This window comes from Diadema antillarum, unplaced genomic scaffold (genome assembly GCF_040938485.1).
Source record: "Diadema antillarum isolate AM-2024a unplaced genomic scaffold, OU_Dant_1.0 seq00000036_RagTag, whole genome shotgun sequence".
Lineage (NCBI taxonomy): Eukaryota > Metazoa > Echinodermata > Echinoidea > Diadematoida > Diadematidae > Diadema > Diadema antillarum.
Genome location: NW_027271150.1, coordinates 436,347 through 454,100, shown reverse-complemented (window position 1 = coordinate 454,100; position 17,754 = coordinate 436,347). Strand labels below are relative to the sequence as shown.

Genomic DNA, 17,754 nt, shown 5'->3' with positions numbered 1-17,754 from the left:
ATACTGCATCACTATCTATGTCAAGCAATAAAAGCACAGGAAGTTATGGTTTATAAGTTGAATTTCACAAATGTTTTAGGATGATATTCGACATATTTTGATCGATAGTCCTAAAGGAAGCTTTTGTCAAAATGAATTTTCAGTGACCCAGAAACTATGTGTATGGATTTTATCTATAAGGGAGAAAAGGGCCTTCTATAAGATTTCGAAAAAGCGCTTGACAATGTAAAATCATACATTTTCGTTGCGATTATTATACAAGCTCCAATGTAAGTTAATCTTTCATAAAATGGAATTAACTGCTGTATACAGTAATGCGACAGGCAGTATACGATAAAACATGGTTGGGTTACCAAAGACTTAAAAATCAAACAATGTATTGTATGAACAATCCTGTTCATACGTCCCTTCATTACCAAAAGAGTTACTTCTGTTCATACGTCCCTTTATTTCCTGTTCATACGTCCCTTCATTCCCTTGTTTTTCTCTTTTCAGGCGTTACAATATCACTTTTTTTTTTCTCCACAACTACTCTATTTCTCTTGACACGCTTCTGCCGAAGATCGCTGTCTCTGTTGTGCGTTTTTCGTTTGCTATTTTGTCTTCTGTTTGTTGGTCTTGTCCATTCCGTTTTGTCCCGTACAGCCTTTTCTTCAGTAGCTGTTTTGTTGTCTAGTCTTGTTTCAAGTTTGTTCGCGTTTGTTAGTCTTGTCCATTCCGTTTTGTCCCGTACAGCCTTTTCTTCAGCAGTTGCTCTGTTGTCTAGTCTTGTTTTATGTTTGTTCGCGTTTATGAAAGTAAGTGTCTGTGAATCTAATTCTCAGTGGGCTTCTCGACTTCTTCCTCTTCATTTTTTTCCTTTTGTATTTATGATGCTTCAATTAATCTTCCCATCGACGGTTGTTGTTTTTTTTTTCCAGTGGGGCCCACATTTTACAAGCTCTGTCTTTTTAGTGGGTCTCTCCATTTTTCGCACTTTAAGCAAGGTTATATGTAGGCCCTACTTCATTTCGACCACTTCTGTTTCTTTTTTTTTATTACAATGTATAATTACTATAAGCTCCTCAATTATTGTACAGCCTTTTCATTACTGTTCCGTTTACCTTATTCTCTGTTGTCAAAAGAAGTGTAACACATATGTTTTGTCGAAAAATGGAATAAATTTTGAATTGAATTGGATTAAAAAATAAAAAGGCGTGATACAAAGCTGCCCTCTATCGGCCTTATTATCTCAATTAGTACACGGTGTAGTAGATGTTTTGACAAGATAAAACAAAACAAACATGTGGTGTCAAACTACCTAACACTGATGATGAAAATGATGAAAATTCGGAAAATCTTAAAATTAAGATACATGTATCCCAATTGTGTAGCAGATGTCGATGTCATATCGTTTTGTTAATATTGTTGAATCTTATAACATTGCTCTTGACGCAGAAAGGAAGTTTGGTTGCGCTTTGTATGGCAGGCCCGGAATTCATTGAATTATTGAATTATAATATGTATGATGTATGTATGTATATGTATTTTGATATATATATATATATATATATATATATATATATATATATATATATATATATATGTATATATATATATGATAATTTGTATGTAAAGCTAATGCAATATGAATACCTTACCAAACTAAAAATTTAAATGATTCGACGTGGTCAACAGACCAATGCTCCGTCACTGACCAGGGACGCTAACCTGGAAGCATTAAACTGCACATTACTTGAATATGAGACCATTCTGAAGCAAATCATTTTCACACAACAATAGATATACAATGAACTCTTGAATGAATCCCATAAGAATTGGAACAATCATCTCCCAGCATTTCCACTGATTCCCACTGATCAGTTACTAGCCTTCCCCTTTAAATTGGACATAAAAGTGCATAGAATGCAATTCTGAGATTTTATGGAAAGGGAGAAATTTCACACTCTTTGGAAAAATAGAACTTATAAACTCCTTGTTCGACAAATTGTGTGTATTGCAACAGCTTTAAATGTGACCTGAAGACATTAGTTGAAACTAGATCTTTTTGTTTATTCATTCGCACACACTCAATGTACAATATATATGTATATATACATATATATATATACTTGTATATATATGTACAGTGTATTATATATATATATATGTACATATATATATATATAGATATATATATAGATATATCTATACCATCTGTCTTGCGCTCTGCAATACATTATATATATATATATATATATATATATATATATATATATATATGTATATATACATACATACTGTTGTACATATATAAATATATATACATTGTATATATATGTATACTCATATATATATATGGTAAGTACATGTAATGTATTGACATGTCAACTCATGTTCACGTATAAAATGCATGAATTATTTTCCCACATGATCCACATCAAACATCTTCATGCAGTATCTCCTTTGTTGACAGATTTCTGGATGAGCTCGCAAAAACAAATGAGGTATTCACACAAGGATTTTGCATTTTCATAGGAAATGTTTTAATTTAGATATTTACTTTAATTATTTACAAGTGCACAATTGTGGCTTTAACATTAACCAGCTATCTGGCATCAGTTTTCAAGCAGGTAACAACAATTGTACATCAAATACTTCTATTTATACTGTGAGACGTGTTTTTAACTGCCTACACAATACTTAAGGTTAACAAACAAAAACACATTCGAATCATACAGTATTTGAAAATATTGTCATTTCTTGCTCTTCCTCAATCATTTCTTTGATAACAATAGCAATGACCTGCCAATCATTTCTAGGAGCTATTGAAATCTATACACATGACTAACACTGATAAGAGTTATCTGAAGTGATGTTGTTCTCTTTGATCTGATGATCACTTTCGTTAAAAAGGGCACATTCCGTTCAAACACACTTCACAGTGCCACAGTACGACAACTGCCAGCCAAATGTACATCGATGCATAGAAAACTGTACCAAACAAAAAAGTACATTTGTCAATGAAAAAGGAAAACACAGATGGGAAAAAGAACTGTCTTCTTACACAAATACACAACAATTGTAAATGTATACATGTGGGTACATGTAGCAGATCACTTGACTGCAAAGCATCATGGGTACCCTTGAACAGTAAATTATGCTCTGTGTGGCTTTGAAATTAACACATCTTCTTGAAAACCGTCATTTTGGGCTACTGGCAAACTTGGAAGTGCATAAGATTGCTGGAATAGCTTAATTTATCATTGGCAAACAAGGGCTCTGACAAGTACAAATTGTTATGTAATGCTATGCAATACTCACATCAATTCGTCCCTTTGGGATACCAATTTTTGTATTTCCTTTGGCTTTACAAGACATGGGGACATGGGTCACAAAGTTTCCCATTTCAAGGACTTGAAGGCAGTTTGACTTGCAAACTTAACAGCTGCTTTTCAGATGACAATAACCATTAGGAAATGGATAGAGAGTGTGCAAATGCTGGTTTGCAAATAACAGCTCTATTCATTAACTTTGCTCTTATCTCTTTTCACATACCAGCACAGTATGTGCATGTTTTGTGCGTGTTGAGTAGACGCATGAAGGTGGAAAGTAAAAGTGGTACAACTCATCACACTGGCAATGAAAACAACAGCAATCAATGGATTGAATGAATGTAAAAGAAAATATCTTACAGGAAACACAGTAAACACGTCTTTCTTCGTCCATGGTGTACATTGGTCGTGCTCAACGGAAGTGCACTCACCTCCCCTGAAACATAATGTAAACATTATGACATTGACACGATAACACATAACCTTCAAACAAAACACAACACCATCATGTGAAAAAAGAATTGGTATGACAATCTGTTTAGTGCACAAAACCTTGATGGACACTGGAAGCACAAACCAGTAAAACCTTGTCATTCTGAAGTAATATTTCCTTTGCAGAAAAGAAATGATAACCAGTAAATTTGTCACTCATTCTGAATAGACATCACACATTTGCACTCTTTTAAACCTATGATTTTGTCTTGATCTTGTAGGAATATCCATATTTGCTACTTGACTACAGTGAGGGTATGGATACATAATGCAAAGATAAACCTCATCACATTACAGGTGCTGGTACAATTTCATATTACATGTCAAAAATCATCCATTAAACTTTATAATCTAAACGAGTCCTGATTGCAGCATCTTTTTCTTTTTCTTTTTCTGTGATGAAGTAGATGTAAAGAATTGCCAACTCTGTAAAACATAATACATATATACAATTTAACAGTTCTGGAAATATTCAAGGGGGCGGGAGAGATACCATCTGCAGTTGACTGAAAGAATATGGTTGTTTCACACGATTATTTCTGATCCACAGCAAAAATATATGTCAGTACAATTTGAAACTCGAAATAATGACGCTACAAGAAGACAATTCACTTTTTCTTCCTGAATGAAATTCTTTTCATGTCAACAGGTTCTGACACTTTCAAAAATTTGAGAGGTACACGTACAATGTATGTTTGAATCTCATGTTCTCAATGAAATATTGTTGAACAGCACCTGCCCACACATCAGGTTATCCTATGATGATAGAAAATGTACAGAAGCATACACCATATAATGTTTTGGTGCAATGTATGAGGAGTGGTACCTCATTAGTCAATGCATTCAAGTTATTACTCAGTGTCGAATTCTGAAGGAAAGAAAAATCACCTTCACACATCTTTTTCCCTAGTCAAAGTATAAGATATGAACAAATGTGGCAATTCTGTCAATATAACATTCTTTCAACCTGTGCCACTGAATTACAAGGCCAAATGGGAAAAGTATTTGTACTGCATTACAGAGGAACCCATGAAAGCAGACTTATACTTCACATTAAAAAATGACATTCAATATGAATAGCAAGCACTTTCAGGGGGGAATTTTGTTGCATCGGGATTCCTTACATCTTTTTAATAGCACAATAGCATGCTGAATACTTTTATTCCATACAGAAATGGTTTGTACTACCATTCAAAACATAGTGAAGCCTACAGCAGGAAGAAATATCTTTTCAAAGGAGCACAGTCCGCAATTGACATTATTGTCAGTGGGAGAAGATTTATGTTCTACCTTTTTTTTCCCAATATTACAGTATTGTACTTTCTTTCTCAAGCTTGAAAGAAACAATAAATAAATTTCATCTTCGATTACTCCTTCTGAAGAACCTCCGACAAAGATCAGAAGATCACTGATTTTGGTATTTGTCTTTGTTCAATTCCTCTTTTGATTTAAGTGCACATTCTAAATGAATCCTAGAAATAAAAAAAAAATGATAATAACACACAACAACAAACAGTTATCACACTGAATACAATTTAGTACGTCACATTTGCTGTACTGATGCTAGAACCATCTTACATTAATATCTTGACACGAGAACAAGCAACTTTTGATTTGACTGACTGCCTCAGGATGAAAAAAAAAAGGTAGCATCTTGTAGAAACAAGATGTTATACATACAAATGTGTACATGGGTCAGAGTCCTATTGCACAAACACTTTTGTGCCTTCTTAGCATTGGCCATCTTGGCATATTTCAGGTTTGTCAATGCTGTCATCTCCTGGAATAGGGTTATCGTCAATGAATGTACACACATGAGAAAGATAAATATGACACATCACAATTCCACACTGACACAAAAAAAACCCTCAAAACAGAGTGTTCCTTGGCATACTCTTTGTCCTGCGCAACACTAGCCTTTGTCAAAGGCACTTTCACCGTAGTATCTGCAAGAGAAGTGAGCAGTAGGTCTCATGTAAGACAGCATCAAGCCATCAGTGAGAGGACGTTTTGAGAACCATCAGCATTTCTGAACTTTTAATATGCCTTTGAATATTTCAGTTTGCTACCAGCATTCAGTAGTAAAGACCACAACCAATCAGTGAAGCTCTATTCCAAGAAGCTTATGACAGCCAATTGGAAAATCTAACAATTCCATTAGCTGAATTGCAGAACTGCAGTATTCATTGATTAAATTGTTCAGTAGGTGTTGTGTGCAAATTAAGCTTCCTGCCAGCTCATTAATAATAATCACATTTGCCGATCTCAGAAGGCTTTTGCATGAGGCATTTGGCTCCTGCTCACTTCGCTTGTAATTGTCAGCACTAACACAGGTGCGAGGGCCTTTGAAATACGCTACTGCAAAACAGGCTAAAACATACACAAGGATAAGGCAACAGCAATTCTTGGATGATAACAGTTGGACCACAGCACTAGTAATAGACAAATGTGAGCAACTAACTCACCCCAATACTAGATAGCTTTAGGCTGGAGGTACCTATGGGAAAATGACATTCAGGACTAAAAATGGGAACACTGGAAGCAGAGTCACTGCTTGGGACTTGATGTGCTGGAATTTGCAGAGACTGAGACTCCAGATGACTGCATGGCATTCTCAGCACTAGTTCTTTGGGTGCTGGTCTCTTGGGATCCCACAGGACCAGGGTTCATGAATGTCGATGATGTCGAACCCTCCACAAATGACAGGGGCAAGTTGCTGAGAGTAAATGCGCCACTGTCAATGGCAGGTGATGTCCTTGACGTGGACTCGAAGGATGACATGTCAACCATATTTGCAGGATTCTTGTCCACCATTGCCTTAAGGCCGTCCATAACTTTCTTTGCCTCAGGAGTGCCAAATGCATTGGGCTGGATTTTGGAGAAGTGGGTAACAGTATGGTACATTACATGTGCTTGGCGATGCAAGTCACTCAGCTGCTTCTGCAGCTTTGTGTTTTGTTCCATGAGGGAGGCCGTTTGCATCGTAAGATCCAGCAGGCCACACTGACGCAAGGCGGTAAAAGTGCGATGGAATCGCTTTCGCTTGCGATCTGTTTGTGCTGGGCGCTTCAGTGCGACTGAACTGAATTCGGAGTTGGTTTCGTCTGCTGCATTTTGGGTTTCGGGTGACATGGCTGCTCGCTTGGTCTGGTAGTAGTGTCTTGCTATTGACCACGGAATATGCCTCTTGCGGTTCCCACTGCTACCGCTAGACATGCTTTCCTGTTTACTCTCGTCTGACACCTTGTTCCCCTGGCTGTTATACATGGTGGAGACTCCAGTACTGCTGTTGGTCACCCCACTCTGCAGCAATTGGGGGCGCGATGGGCCCGGCAACTCGAGGTCGCACTGGACCGAAGATGGGTAGTTAGCCCCAATGCCGGAGGAATCCGACGTAGACTCGAGCTTCATGGCATTGGCGGAAGTGCTTATTACCGTTCTCATATCCATGTTTCCAGAACTTGAGTCGGAGCCGGAGTCAGTGCCAGTGTTCCTGGCCTTGTTTCGTATTTGTCTCCTCTGGTTGGCATCCACTAGCACTTTGTCAAAGGTTGCCTGGGTGATCTTTTTCTGCTTCTCCTGATCACTGTTCATCCCACTGGAACTATGCCCAGTCAACGCACTTCCATTGGATTCATCCTTTGGTGATGTCTGGAAATGAAAAGTACAAGCAATTGGATAAGAAAATGGGGTACCTTGTAATCTGAAATGGCGAAGAAATTCACAGCAATAGATTTATCGTAGATTCTACTAAGGGTTGTAATACTTGAGTATAGAGTTCAAGCTCTGTGGAATGCATAATTCGCATCTTGAATACGATAATGAATTTGGAAATTAGTGGCAAGACTTCGATGAACAAAGCGAGTTTAAGAATTCCACTGTACTATAGCAATTGTGAGTAGACGGCACATTATTTAAAAGAAAGCACTTATTCACACTTATTCATACTGTGACTAGAAATTATCACCAGTCAACAATCAGTTAAGTATGAATGAATGGTCTTCTGAACAGACCACTCTAAAATCTCTTTCTCACTTACTGTAGAGCAATTAGCAGAACCAGATGAGGATGTTTCAGACATATCTGAGACGCAGCTATCTGTAAATTTGGAAATACAAACAAATTTAATCATCAACATGATGGGACTCACTATGATATGCGTCGTAAATGTACATATAGTTCAAAGAAAGCAACTACTGATGTGCAGATACTGAAAAAGGAGCACACAAATATCTGTAGAATAGCATAATATTTCCAATATAACAATATAGACGCTGCAGCATGACACATGTGGATTGCTGCCAGTCAAAAAAAAAATCATCATTGCTGTCTGTTTGGAGGTCTCTTTCTTGTAAAATACAGGTTACTACAGAGCTTTGCAAGCTTTCTTGAGATGTGCTACAACCTCTCACCTTTCTTCACAATATCCTTTTCAGATTAAGCAAAAAACATAAAAAATCCTCCAATCAATTTACTTTAATTCTAGACTTTGAACTAATGCAAGCATACATTAAGAACAGAGAAATAGTGAAGGTCCCTCAATAAACAATATAACTAATGGGCAAGGAATTGCTATCTAAACATTACAACTTAAAACTGTACAGGATAGTAATCTGCCTGACTTAGTACTTTCTGAGCATAGTGTGAGCCACATTCTCTGCACATACATAGTGTATTCAATAATTCAACTAAAAAAAACACAAACTAAATAACAGACCAGTTTTGTTATGGAGAAAGCTGGCAGCCTACTATTGACACCACACTACAGTTTATATTCTCCTGCATTCACCCTTGTGCACCCAAAATTGTACTACATTGGTCACCCCTGCTATCCCCTAAGTAAATCTGCACTGTGCTTCCACAGTGCAATTGTTGCCTCCACATGTTTCTTGAGGCAAGATCAAGTCTCCTATTTGGAGACAAAAAGTGGGTTGTTATTCATTGATTGAGCTGGCTCTTTCTTCCGCGCGCCACATCCGTCTTCAAAAAGGTCTTCATCTACTTGCATTTCACTCAGCTCTGCTAAAAAGAAGAAAATATCTTTTGTTAGCATGGGATAGAAAGGTGATCACAGTATCAATTTCGAAAATAGCAACACAAGGATGAACACAAATGTAAACTGCCAACAAAACTGGGAAAATCTATCAGAGAAGAACTACGCATGCCTACACCTTTAATGCAGTGACTTTTGAGCTTAAGATATCAAACTACTGCATATTTTGATCGCAAAAATAACAGGTTAGTTTTTAAACATGAATAGCTGAAACCAATCGCGAGCATTCATGGGAAACTTAAAGTAACAGAAAGAGTGTCAGTGAAGTTAAAACAGATAGAATTTCAGCCTGAAACACAGCTCACTTTATTTGGTGCTTTATGCTCATCTTGATTTTTGGCGATTTAGATTACAGTGCACTCCCGTTATAACAAACACGGTTATAACCCGTTATAACAAACACGGTTATAACAAAATTCCGGTTACAATGAAGTAAAAATTCTGGCCGCAACATTATCCACTCTTTGTATTCTTATTGTTTATTCGGTCGCAACAAAATTTCGATATTAGGAAAGAAAACTGCCGGTCCCGAGGTCTTCGTTATAACAGGAGTCCACTGTACATGTACATATGAGGGCATTCTTTCACCCAAACAATAACTGTGCCACAGACCCTTTGTTATTGCTACATCAACTCACCTCTCCAGAGGACATCAGGTGACCTAGAGTCACCGAGTGACGAATCACAGGAGGGACTCGCGGCTGGCATTGGATTCATCCCATCTTCTGCTATCAGTATATCAGATGGGCTAGCCCCAGAGGTGGATTGTCCTGCCAACAGCAGGTCTTCACCCTGACCCTCCGGCTCTGACAAGGCACCAGGGAAGGGGTCGAAAAGAGTACTGGAGGGTTCTGTCTCATATCTGGGCGTGGTCTGGGTGCGAGGATGGCCCCCTCTCTCCATCAGAGTCCTCTCCCAGCGTCTGGTGTTGCGTTCTCTCGCATCTTGTCTGAATTGTCATGGGGCAGTTCATCCCAGCTTACGGCTTCAAAATCTTCAATAGGTGGTGGTTGACTTGATGATGGCTGTGGTGTGCGAGATGCCATTTCATCATCTACACATCTGAGAGAAAACAAAATGCACATTGGCATTTTAGAAACTGTATAAAGTGCCAAATGGTCCCAAGTTTATATTCCACGGAACGTACAACATGTAAGCCTTGTTCAGACGCAAAAATTTGTGTTCAAAAAGTCATATTGCAGAAGCAAACTTGATTTATATGATAAAAAATTTGATAAATTATTTGGATAAATTCAATTTCACAAATGTGTGTATGTTAGCAATACTCTGGGGTGTGAGAGTACTGGCAAAAAAAAACACAACACAATATGAAAATACTGAAACTTATACAAAAAAAAAAAAGTCCGAAGTGCATTCAAACTGTGGACATCTCAATGAATTTGAATTTGAATTGCCAAAAAGTCTGAAAAGTGGGTTTTCGGGCAGAGTAAAACAAATCTGAGATAAGATTAAACCCTGAGTCCTCACATTGTCACACTGTCATCCAAAGCATACAACTTGTACATGTAGTGTAGACAAGAACTTTCAGGTTCATTTGAATTTTGTGAATCTTGGCTCTTGCGAAATTCACGAAATAAAAATGTGTGTAAAAAAATTCTGGTTCTACAGTACACTATACATGGACTTTCAAGTTTTTCATCACATTAGAAGATTCATCAATTCACATGAAGTATGTCTACAGCTTTTACAAAGAAATGAAAGAATTGATAGACACTCACTCCAATTTAAACTTAGATTCAATCTGCTTAAAAAAAATAATTTCCATACAAATATCCTAATCAGTGGCGGAGCCAGGGGGTAGCGCACTGGGCGCCCCCCTTTATTTTTTTGTTAAAACAAAAGAAATAAATGGGAAAAAAAATGGAGGGGGGAGTGCGTGCGCCCCCCCCCCCCCCTTATGGGATTCCTGGATCTGCACCTGATAATGAGATGGCAGTGACACTACACTTTCTAGTTCCAAAATACAATACAGTAATTTCAGCAAGCACTGGCATTACAAAATTGTAGGAGCCTAAGTCACTTGAAAATTACTAGTTACTTAGGCCTACACTGTATCTGTAGATTTCAAATCAAGCCATTTTCAATGTGCAAAGAGAAATACTGTGAAAATGGAATTTTTCAGTGTTGAAATTTTTCGTGCATTTCGCACAACGAGAAACCAGTCGCGAAAAATAAAAGCACATGAATGATTTTGCTTGCCATATGTTCCAGTAATCCTATATGAAGCAAAGAAACTAGAAAAAACAAACTGACAAAAAAGAAGAAAAAAAAAACCCCTACACGTACCGCACATCAACTGCTGCACAGAGTCAACTGAAATGGTTTCCTCTTTTCAATGCAATCACTACACATGTACTATCATGTGCCATAAACCACTCATGGCCACTTGACTGACAAAGGATTGGTCTTTGACCCTCTCAGACACAAAGTTGTTTTTCTTGTTTTGGATCAAGGCATGTCTGTTCACAAGTTGAATATCTGCACCAACACTTCACATTAATCTTATCAATTTGTTTGGCAACACATGATTTGGAAAAAGAAAAAAATCTTTCATATCTTGGAGGCACCATTTGTGATAATTCAGTGCACACAAGTCATTGTGCAAAATATTGTATCTTGGATTGTCTACTCTGCTGTCTACCCAGCAAAACCCCTGTTGGTGTATGGAAGTACTGTACAATGGTATCTTCTTGCCAACCTGGCTTGGGTGTTACATTCACTGCTCCTATCTGTGAACATTTTGGTTTATAAACTAAATTTAAAAGTAGATCTACACAAACAGGTAAGCCAATCAATAGTGGGTACCGGGTACCCAAGTATGCACAGTGCAGTGTTGATCATTTAGGTCACATTAATTCATATTAAGAGTATAAAGTTAAATTGTACTTCCTTAGTATTTGGTGAGCTACACCTGTATATTTTTATTCAGTTATTTTATTTTTGTAGAGATACCAAGTTTTTCAACTGGCTGGGAGTGAGAAATTGTGATTTTAAGCAGAAGAATGAAGGGGCAGGGTGGAGCGGATGCCCCCACCACTGTATTGAGCTTTTTTATCTTGAAAATAGAAATTGTACAATTTGGTGCACACTTTCGTGTATTACTTGCATACTGTAATTCTCATCTATTTGTTATGAAAGATGGTCCTCCAAGACATCATTTGAACATTTTTTTTGCCCAAATCTTGGTCTATATGGTGAATGGGTCTAGAATGACTGACTAACATGACTTAGTAGATGTAGATGACTGACACGACTTAGTAGACTTGTAGAGACCTCTTTGGATTATCTATTCAGAAATGAAATAAAAAAACAAATCCCTACAGGCCACAGTCATGTGTACCTGGTATACTCTAGTCAACAAAAAGAATAAGACTACATTGTAAGTTTACCTAACTCACCCAGCAGGCTTCTCAGCCAACGTTTGTCTGTAACTGCAGCATTTCTTTCCTTCTTTTTTATCTATTTATTAATTAATTAATCAATTTATTTATTTATTCATTTTATTTTTATTTTTACTTTTATTTATTTCATTTTTATATATTTTTTATTTTATTATTATTATTATTATTATTTTTTTTTTTTGGGGGGGGGGGGGGGGGAGGAGGAGGCATGAGAAAATGATTACTGGGCAACCGAGTGTGAGATGGGTTGATATGGGGGGGGGGGGGGGGGTGAGAATCACACGCCATACATGCTGTTGGTGCGAGACATGGTACAATTGTAGGTCTGTTTTTGTTGAATCATAAAAACAACAACCAAACAAACCAAGGAAAGATTCTTATTTTTCATGGTTGAGGCGAGGATTCAGCTTCTAACTTTTTGCGAGATACTTAGAAACCACTCAATGTCACGTTAAAGAGTATACACTTCTATGAGGAATTCAAAGTTTAGTTGATGAAAATCTGTTTTGAAATGGCCGAGATATCCAAAACAAAGTAAAACAAAGTGGTCCTCATAAAAGGTTGGTCTCATCTTTTGTCAGGATTGCTTTTTGGATATTTCAGCCACTTCAAAGCCAAATTTCATCAAATAAACTTTGAATTGCTCTTAGAATTATATGCTCTTTCATGTTTTATGAGGTTTTTAATTACCTGTACCTCAAGAATATAATCATTGAATATAACATTGACAACCTGAAGCCCCACCTAAACCAAAACTGTACTATCCCTTTAATTTAAATATATTTTAGTTTCACTGTAATTCCCTGACAAAGCTCCCTCTCTCTCTCAAAAAAAGCTATATGTACAGGTTATCCCATCTAAACCTCATGTGGCATAAAATTGTACGCAGTGTAGTACCTGGATGCAGGACAGATTTTGGCAGAGCAATGACAAAGACAAACATTGAAACAAACCAATGTCCCAGTAAAAATTTCACAATTTGTATCAAAGTACATCAAGTGAACTGAACTAGTGGTTTGTAGAAAGAGCTAAAAACAAAACAAAACAAAACAAAACAGAAAACTTCTAAACATTTGAATGGCAGTAAAATCAATTTAAGCCTAAATTTAAATCACCACATGGTGCATGGTTGCCATGGGAACTGATTAAAAGCTGATGGAAATGCTGGTGATCAATCAATTTTGTCACTGTGCCATGTGTTTCTATACCTACAACTATACAGTGTTCGTTGTACACTTTACCAATCATGTTGGAGGTAAAGCCAAAAGGTGCAGACAAATTATTCGAATATTGTATACCATTTCAGTATTCTATAAAGAAATTCATTCTACTGCAGTAGACGGGATACAAGCGCGTGACGTCGATTCCGCTGGATGAGAAACACATTATCTATCTTCCCTTCTTCCAGATGTAATTTATATTGTATGTCGAGGTAATGAGAGAAGCCACAAACAATTTAAAGCACGCGGCGACACACGCGCGAGCAAGCAGAAATGCGCCAGCGAACCTCCGCGAAATCGACGAGACTGTGGAGCCAAGGCGCCGTGTCTCGTGTACCGTAACGTGACAATTCCGCGAGTGCGAGGTCGCCTGACTTGCAATGATCGGACGCGCTAGGCATACTTGCAGCATGTGTAGCAGCAGACTACTGGCCAGCTAGGCTAGCTAGCTGCACTGCATGCATAAAAAGCGGCCAGCCAGGCTCCTCGATTGGCCAGGCCAGGCCAGGGTTTACTGAATTTATTTATATATATCAGACGTCTAGAATAGCTACTCAGTACGTAATGATAGAAAAGCCACTAAACACGACCGAATGCTCCGAACACATCACTGGGCCAATCTAGTAGTCTATACAGGATATTTCTAAGATCTTTAAGCACCAAGAGTATCTCTCACTTTCAGTGTCACAACCAAGTCGACAGTATGGTTACTAGATCGAAGTAACATTAACAAAAGATCTAACTCAACTGGTTAACGTTACTACAAGCAGACTAGAAAGTAAAACAATTCAATTTAAATTTACTACTAGAACACTTGAACCAACAGTAGACTCTAGTAGAATCTAACTTTTGAACTAGTAACAGTTTATACCGACTAACATTAGTCTTACCTGCCATCGCCTGCAGGAATAGGATCCACGACCACATGCGTTATTTATCCTGACTATCCACCATGGTCAATGTCGCTGCATAAGTTGGTTGTTAAACAGGCAAAATGTAGTGTATTTAGACTACTGATTTCCAGGCAGTCAATTAACAGCTGATTAACCCATCACGGCCGACCACAAAAGGCAAAGCCAGGAGCCGCATGCGACAAAGTAGGCTACTTCGTCTCTCAATCACTGCACTGTCACCGAGTGGGTGTCAGTCGGTAGTAAAAACGGTTGCACTGCACTGGTTGAATATTCCGTTGTCGTGGTTGTAGACTTGTAATTGTATCTGTATGTCCTAGTCGTAGGGTTTTGAGCATAAAAATCAGATCACTGCTGCACCGTTCTATAGTCAGCAGAAATTATGCTGGAGGTGATGAAAAACGGGGCCTGCTTCTCCGTACGAGCTTTCCTGATCTAACGTGAGAGGCTCTGGTCTCTTGTCCAAGGCAACCAAGCACCACAGCACAGCAGAGCGAGCGGCAGTACGGCAATAAATTTCAATGGCTCACACACAGTTCACCAGAAATCGTATCCGTCCTGAACAATGTGGCAAATGCATGAATTACGAAACAGGTCCTCTCGAAAAGCGGCACCAAACACGAGTATGCTTAAAATTAAATCTACCATAGTATGACCGTTTATCATGCATATGCATTCGTATTGGGTTTCCTTGGGCAGCCCTGCACGCGTGTGAATAAGGATGTGTAGGTTCCTACATGTACGTCCAGTTACCGACCTCGTGCAGAGACACATTCTTGAGCGTACAGCACGATTTTGCAGGGCGATGACAATGCGCCCCGATATGCTGGCACGTGGATCGTGTTTATATACACGTGAGTTTAGTCTATGTCTTCAGCCAGTATCCAAGAGAAATGAATTCTATTTTCTCGGCGTTAATTCTTATAAGTAGTCTCACTCATCACTCACATGTTCAATTCGGCTGTAGCTGGAGGAAACCTGAACAGTTTTTGGACTTTAGCTGTTTTGTATCGTAGTTCAATTGCTTTTTGAAGCATCTTTGTCACGACGAATGTTTCAAAATTGTTTTTATAGCAACTGGTTTGAACAGTCTTCCTCGGCGACTACGAGGAAAACAACAGTCTTCGCCGGCCCCAGTGCAACAACATGTTGATCAACGTGACAGCGAGTAGTGCGGCATGAAAAGGAGCGTGTACACTTCAACATGTTGTGCCATTTCTCCGACGAGGGCGTGGAGATATCGACTCCTCGGGAAAAAATAGCACGACACTGCATGCCGTATAATCACGACCTATTTAGTGTGTGCTTGTGTCTAGATTGCATAAGGGCGGTAGTCCATCTATAATAAGATCAACGGGATATCTGAGATACAGTAGATTTTTTGTCATTGTCAAGGTAAAACCCAAAACAACAATGCAAATTGAAATTAAATTCCGAAGATGTGATACATTCTAGGTTACTGGTATTTGAGAGGGGGTAGGACAATTCACCTTGATGTGCCAAAATTTCCTTCAACATGTGGAAAATATCTTATATTAAATTGCAACACCATAGGACTGTAGCAAAGGTGTTATAGAAACTGAGTTGTATGTGACATGTTGGTCTATAATCCTGCCTTCGTCTGGTCAACTCACTGTGGCGAATACTAGGAAGTGTGGCGAATACTAGGATCCGAAGTAGGAAGTGTTACAAATGTTTCTCATGTTTCTTCACTTGTTCCTGCCCACCCTTGCAGCATGTGCCTACTCTGCATGTGCACACACGCATGACTTCCCGAGTGTCTATGTACCAGGGTGTGTATTAAAAAAAAAAAAATCTGTGAGTACATTCAGGAAAACCTGCAACGCATGCTCAAGTTTAAGCCCGCCGCACACTACACGACTCGATCCCGACTCCCGCCAGTCGTACGACCTGCCAACGCACACTATCCGACCTGACCTTACGAGGAAGCTTACGACTGTTCTGTCTGCGATAGATTTTACTGCATGCGCTTGCACTTTTGCTGTATTGTGAATGGCTGAAAGCCCACGACCGGTCGTAGAAATTCAACATGTCAAATCTCTACGACTGGCGTTAAGACCCAGTCGTACGACTGGAAATTGGCAAGACTGTGACGTCGTATAGTGTGCGGCATCGAACAAGAAAACAGCTTTCAACATAGCTTTTGTCGATACATTGTACTTTTCATAGAAATCTAGTATCTTTAACATTACCTAGTAACCGCGATTGGACATGTAGGCCTACATGTGTACCTTTTTGGCTAGTAATTCATATTTTCATTGTTACCAAACTGAAATTATGTTATCACACCATTATTTCATGCAGTCCTTACTAGTACTAGTATTTCATATCTGTCCAGTTTGTTTTTTATGCCTCCGCCACGAAGAGGTGCCGGAGGCATTATGTTTTAGGGTTGTCCGTCCAACTCCGTCCGTCCTTCCGTCCGCCCGAAATGAATTTTGTGGACAGCGTAACTAAAAAACCTTTTGAGGTATTCTAATGGAACTTGTCATGTACGTGTATTAGGGGGTGAAGTTGTGCCTTTCAACGTTTGGGTACACATGCTCAAGGTCAAAGGTCAAAAGGTCAAGGTCAAATGCTCAAAATTTCACTATCTCCCCCATATCTACGCAATACCTGAGGATATTTTCTTGAAACGTAATGTATACATGTATAGGTCCAATTAAGATTCTCTGTTGAAAGTTTGGGGTCATGAGGTCAAAGGTCAAAGGTCAAAAGTCAAGTAAAGTTAAAATTTCACTTTTTTCTCCATATCTTGGGAATGGTTCAAGGTATCTCCATGGAAAATAGTATATGCATGTACCGAGTGGCAGTGATTATCTAGGGAATTTTGGGTTCATAGGTTCAAAGGTCAGTGGTCAAAGGTCAAGGGCAAACCTCAGAATTTTACTGCTGTAAAACATGATATATTCGCGGCATGAATTTTTCGCGAATTGGAGCCGACGGCCTCTTTTGCGGCATGACATTTTCGCGAACTGCCACTGTCATTCAATGCACATAGTGTAGACATGAACTTTTGCGTGCATTTAAATTTCGCGAATCTTGCCGCTCGCGAAATTCGCGAAATTAACATGTACGCGAACATTCCTCGTTTTACAGAGTATCCCCCTTATTATGTGCAATTGTCTGCAGGGTTAATTTTTTCAACTTGTTGCATGCATGTATAACCCAATAGAGATTCTCTGGGAAGTTTTTTTCTTTGCCAAAAGGTAAAAGGTCAAAAGGTCAAAGATCAAGTGAAAGTGCTGAAATTTACTTCTTCCTCCATATCTCGAAGTGGCTCAAGTTATCTTGAAACTTAGTACATTGTATACATGTTTA

At 38.6% G+C, this 17,754-nt stretch overlaps 1 protein-coding gene across 1 annotated transcript; it reads right to left on the bottom strand.

Annotated features, from left to right (window-relative positions):
* Window positions 1-6,060: 6,060 nt before the first annotated feature.
* Window positions 6,061-14,636, bottom strand: LOC139725388 (uncharacterized). The gene is made up of 4 exons (XM_071636469.1): window positions 14,392-14,636; window positions 9,498-9,921; window positions 7,846-7,904; window positions 6,061-7,457 (listed from the first exon to the last, which is right to left on the bottom strand). Exons 2-4 carry the CDS (start codon window positions 9,760-9,762, stop codon window positions 6,354-6,356), a joined length of 1,428 nt encoding a protein of 475 aa, XP_071492570.1. The 5' UTR covers window positions 9,763-9,921; window positions 14,392-14,636; the 3' UTR covers window positions 6,061-6,353.
* Between the last annotated feature and the right edge of the window lie 3,118 nt (window positions 14,637-17,754).